Source organism: Octodon degus, unplaced genomic scaffold (genome assembly GCF_000260255.1).
Source record: "Octodon degus isolate 3935 unplaced genomic scaffold, OctDeg1.0 scaffold00266, whole genome shotgun sequence".
Lineage (NCBI taxonomy): Eukaryota > Metazoa > Chordata > Mammalia > Rodentia > Octodontidae > Octodon > Octodon degus.
Window position 1 is genome coordinate 293,826 of NW_004524842.1, and position 5,368 is coordinate 299,193.

Here is a 5,368-nt window from a genome sequence, read left to right on the forward strand (position 1 = left end):
CAGTTTATCATTCTTAATAGCTGAATAATACTCCATTGTGTAAAAATACCACATCTTTCTCAACTATTCCTCAGGTGATGGGCATCTTGGTTGTTCCCAAGATTTGGCTATCACAAATTGTTGAAGCACTTTTTTAATATAGTACATGTCTGAAGAAATTAGAGCCTTAGCCACACAAAAACAAAATTTTTCATTAATTCAGTTAACCTTCCTTCTCTGTCCTGATGATGGACTATGTGGGGTCTCTTTAAAGAGAATTCTAAATTCCTTCCATATCCTAAGATAAGGTTAGTGTAAAGGAGAAATAAAATAATACTGATCTATTTGATGCATCATGTTCCTTTTCTTAGTTATAATTAATACTGGACTAGAGATTGTCTAGAGCTACATTACCTTTTTTTTTTTTTTTTTTGAGGAACCAGGGATTAAACTCAGACCCTTGCGCTTGCCAGGCAAGCGCTTATTCTACTGAGCCATTTCCCCAGCCCCTACATTGCCTTGATAAATTAATTAAAAATAAAATTTCAGGACAAGATTTTAATTTGTATGCGCGCGCGCGTGTGTGTGTGTGTGTGTGTGTGTGTTAGTAGGTTTTCTTTGTGAGATAAGGTATTGTTGTATAGTTCAGGTTGACCTTGAACGTGTGTATGTGTGTGTGTGTGTGTGTGTGTGTGTGTGTGTGTGTGTATGTATGTTAGTAGGTTTTTTTTTTTTTTTTTGGTGGAACTGGGGATTGAATTTAGGCCCTTGCACTTGCCAGGGAAGCGCTTATTCTGCTGGGCCATCTCCCTGGTCCCAGTAGGGTTTTTTTGTGTGAGATAAGGTGGTGTTGTTTAGTTTAGGCGGGCCTTACTCTTACGTAGCCCAGGCTGGCCTCGAATTTGTGACATTTCTCCTGCTTCAGTGTGCTGAGTGCTGGGATTACAGGTGTGAGCTACCATACCTTGCAGTAGGTTTTTGTTTTTGTGTTTTCCAATTCAATGTTGTTTTTTAATTTAGTGAGAAAATAATTTTGATTTCTCAGAGGTAAGAAGTTAGGGCATATATTGTAGGTTTTGCATTTTTATTTAAAAATATTTTACATTTCCCTGTTATTTATATGCATGTTAATAGAGACCAGCACATCGAATTTTTTAAGTCTTTCATGATCTTAAATTTGCAGGTAGATTGGAGAAAATTTATCGCTGTAAATGGAGCAACTGCACATCCTCATTATGACCCAGATGGAACAGTATACAATATGGGAAACTCATATGGCCCACAAGGTAAAGTTGGAGTAGAGGTCTGTCTGTCTGTGTCTATTTATTTATTTTTTGGTGGAACCAGGGATTGAACTGAGGCCCTTATGCTTGCCAGGGAAGTGCTTATTCTACTGAGCCATCTCCCCGGCACCCTTATTTTTACTTTAAAGAGAAAAAAGGTCCAGCCAGATAGCTCAGCAGACTAAAGTGCCTGCTTAGGCAGACACAGGGACTAGGATTTGATCCCCCATGTGCCATGCTGGCTCCGTCCCCAGAGCATGCTGAGCGATTGAGACTAGGCTTGGTGGTGTGTGCCTGTAATGCCAGTGCTTGGGAGACTGAAAATAGGAGGCTTTCTGCAAGTCTGTGTAGTGAGTGTAGTGAGGCCCTGTAGACCCTGTACTAAATACTAAAAAAAAAAGATAAACAATGACCCAAGTTTTAAAACAGGTTGGTAAGATAGTTACAATAGTGAATACATGAGGTCTTTTTAGAAATAATTGGGAGTTTTCTTAGGGTTCCATTATGGTCAAGCTATTAATATATGAGGCTTTCTTTGAATGAAGGAAAATCTAGCATGGTATTAATGAGCTTAAAATATGTGATTCTGTGGTCCTTTTGTAACTAAGCTGATAGTTATAGTTAACTAATGGCTGATTTTCTGTTTGTCCTTTTTAGTATAACTCACCTTTTTTATGTTCCATTATGATTTTGTCATATAAACACAAGGGATTTTTCAGTACATATTTCTCAAACACGAATTTTTAAAAGTTCCATATTATTGTACATATAAGAAATTTAGAATGCTTCATCAGAGTGATATAGGGAAAGTACATTATCTGTGACATGAGATGAAATTTATTGTATATTGGGGAATGACACATTCAAAAGTCAATTAAGTTCATAGTAGGATTGCATTCATAGCTACTTACATCATGCCTCCTTCTGTATACTTCCATGATTGCCTACTAACTGTTCCACAAAGTTCTTATAGCCAATAATGATAGCTAACATTTGTTGAACACTATGTGCTGAAGTTAAGCATTTTCCTCTATATCTCTCATTTACTCCTTGTAGGAATTTTCTGAGCAAAGAGTAATTATTATCTCCTTTCTATAAAGGAGGGCAGTGAACTTTGAAGAGTTTTGAATTACTTGCTGAGGCAAGCTTCCATGTTCTAAGACCACACTTTAGATTAAACCTGATACCTAGGACTTCCTTCTAATCGTTGTTAGTAAGGTGCAGTGGTGTACACCTAAGTCCCAGCACTGAAGGAGGTTAAGTGAGGAGGATGATCACAAGCTCTAGTCCCACCTGAACAATTTAGCAAGACCCTATTTCAAAAGGAAAAATAAAAATGGGGCTGAGATGTAGCTCAGTGGTAGAGCATTTTTGGTGCAATCCCCAATAATGGGAAAAAATTACTCTGATAGACCATTCCAATTACTTATCTGTCAGTGGTTACATTGTCTATTAGTAGTACAATATACACTGATATTTTAAAGTATTTAGTCTCTATTTGGTTATAAAGGCATGGTAATTCATGTTCCTACACATAAGTAAACGTGTCTTAATTTGAAAAGGAGTGTGTTTGATATTTCTGGCTGTATCTATATCTTAATTATCAATAAACCTCCCTACAACTTGTGAGACCTTTGTGTAGGTTAATAACCTATTTGGTGAATGATTGGCTTTGTGGATGTGCTGTGACCTGAACAGCACACAACGTCGTGAGAGGAGGTGATGGGAGACTAAGAAAAAACTAGACAGAATGAAAGGAAAGCTGGGATGGGGTGGGACCTGGCCTCTCTGATGGAGAGGCAGTGACCCTGTGTGTGTACAGAGAAAGGGTGGCGCTGGTGTACTTCAGGCTGATTGAGGCTCTGAAAAAGCGAGCTATGGCTGTCCACTGGCTCTGCACAAGGGTGCAGTTGCTGTGTGCGTGGAGCTAGGGCTTACAGCCTGTGTTCCCCACTGCAGCAGACATGATAGAGCAGGCATTTGGGTTCCTAATGGAAAGGAAATTGTACTAGGAAAAACTTTGTAATCCTACCTTTGTAACTCCTACTTAGACATAAAAATATTGGCTCACAGACACTCACTGCTTGGATTTTGTTATTCCAGCCAGGACCATCAGGATAAAATAAAGTTTTTCACTGCCTCCTGACTTCCTTAGTGTCATTCCTTTCCTGGACTCAATTTTGCCACAACACTCCCACCTCCCTTGTTCTGGCCAGATTCCAGGCTTGGTGTAATTTTTTGGTTCCTGCCCTCCACTGCTGGCTGATACCCACTGCCCTATTCCCTTTCTTGCCTGGGCGCCTGTGAGAAGTGAGAGGGGAAAGCATGGGTTTCTCCCTGTTAAAAAACCCTTAGAAGGCTCTAAGGGTTCAGATAGATTTGTGCTCATTTGCTTTTTATTAGTCTTCCTCTAAGCTGCTTTCCCACCTTCTACCAAGTATACAAATTTATAGTTCCTTCCTCTAGAAACCAAGGACAGGTCTCTTGAACAAACTCAAGAAATTTAGCATGCTGTGCAGTCTTGATAGGCAGTCCTCTAACCTTAAGCAAAGCTTTAAGCATTTCATTATACAAAGAACAATTTCTAGACCTGAATTCCCCATTGTTTTACACCCAGCAATTACTCCTGGAGTGTTTCCTCTTCTCATCTTACTGAGTTTCCCTGTTCTCATGTTCCGTGTTGGGTTCCACCTCCATTGTGACCCATGCAATCAGGGGGATCCTGAGAGGAGGTAATAGGAGATTAAGAAAAAACAAGACACCAAAAAGTCCTACAAAAAAGCTGGGACCTGGTGGGACCTGACCTCTCTAATGAAGAGGCAGCAACAACCCAGCACAGTGTCTTTCTTTATACATAGCAAAAAGGGGACAAGCATGTGATGGGGCCAAAAGTACAAGGTCTCAGTGCTTTGCTGAGAACACTGAAAATGAAACATTTTCAGAGCTCTCTGTGCTGTATAGTTACCAAGGGGGAACACCAGGGTTGGACACCTGTTGATGTGCCCCTGAGCTAGAGGTAACTTGTTAAGAAATGTATAATTTTGGGAACATTCTGTTTTTGAAACAGATACAGTATGTGGTAGATATTACATATCCTTTTCCTCATGGTATTCATCAAAATGTAGTTCCAGCCCTTGACCTTCAGGTGACCACAGGTTTAGGGTTGATTACTAAAGATTTTTTAAAAAAAGTATAGTATTCTAGAGTATTCTAGTTACTGACTTTCACTTGGCTCTTACAAATTTATGTTTATATTTTGCTTTGAATTATTAATCATGTCAATCTAATTCATGCATTTTGGAACCAGATGTCATGAGAATTCATTATATGTTAATTCATCAAGGACAACCAACCTCCAGCCTGAAGCATTTGTATATAACCAGTTCATTGTTAGTTTGGGGGTGGTTTGTTTTGTTGTTTAAGGCATTTCATTAAAGTTCTGCAGCAGCAGCAGCAGCAGCAGCAGCAACAACAACAGAATCACACAACAACAACAACAACAACGGAATCACATTTCCACATGGTCCCTGGGTGGTCTTGGTGTGTTAACCATGGACTTCACTGAGAAACCCAGCTACCAGTCATGAAGGATTTTGATTGTTACTTTGCCTCAATTTGCTATTTATGCAAATGGCTGTAGAACCTACCAGAATTATATTCATCGTACTGAGGGGATCAGATTTCTGTTGGTATTTCTCTGCTAGGTTTTCCCTGGGTGTCTGTTTGCCTTGCCTGATACCTTCAAGAATTGCAATTGGAACACTTCATTGACTAACGAGTTTAAATTCATCGAATGGAGTAGTCATCACTTAATTCAACTGTTGAGAATTTCTTTATCTCCTTGTCCCAACTAATACTGGATTATTTGGTTCAGTGAGAAGTATTTGAAAGTGGAACTCAATGTACTTGTAGCCACAGGGAGCTCAACTACGTAGGATAACTTTGAGGAAAATACAGTGATGATAATTTTCCCTGCAATAAAATAAAATGTTTTCTATTAATTTTTGCTTTTAGAAAGTAAAAAGCTATTAATTATTTTAGCCTTTCCAAATACATTTTAAACCATTTAAAAATTAAAAAGAATTCTTTAAACATTAATTCAATTA

At 38.7% G+C, this 5,368-nt stretch overlaps 1 protein-coding gene across 4 annotated transcripts in view; it reads left to right on the plus strand.

Annotated features, from left to right (window-relative positions):
- Positions 1 to 5,368, plus strand: part of Bco2 (beta-carotene oxygenase 2) — a 49,776-nt gene that overhangs the window by 18,092 nt on the left and 26,316 nt on the right. For all 4 annotated transcript variants that reach the window (XM_023706621.1, XM_004646363.2, XM_023706622.1 and 1 more), the window contains one exon: positions 1,163 to 1,265. In XM_023706621.1, coding sequence (XP_023562389.1) covers positions 1,163 to 1,265 — 103 coding nt within the window. The remainder of the gene's footprint in view (positions 1 to 1,162; positions 1,266 to 5,368) is intronic.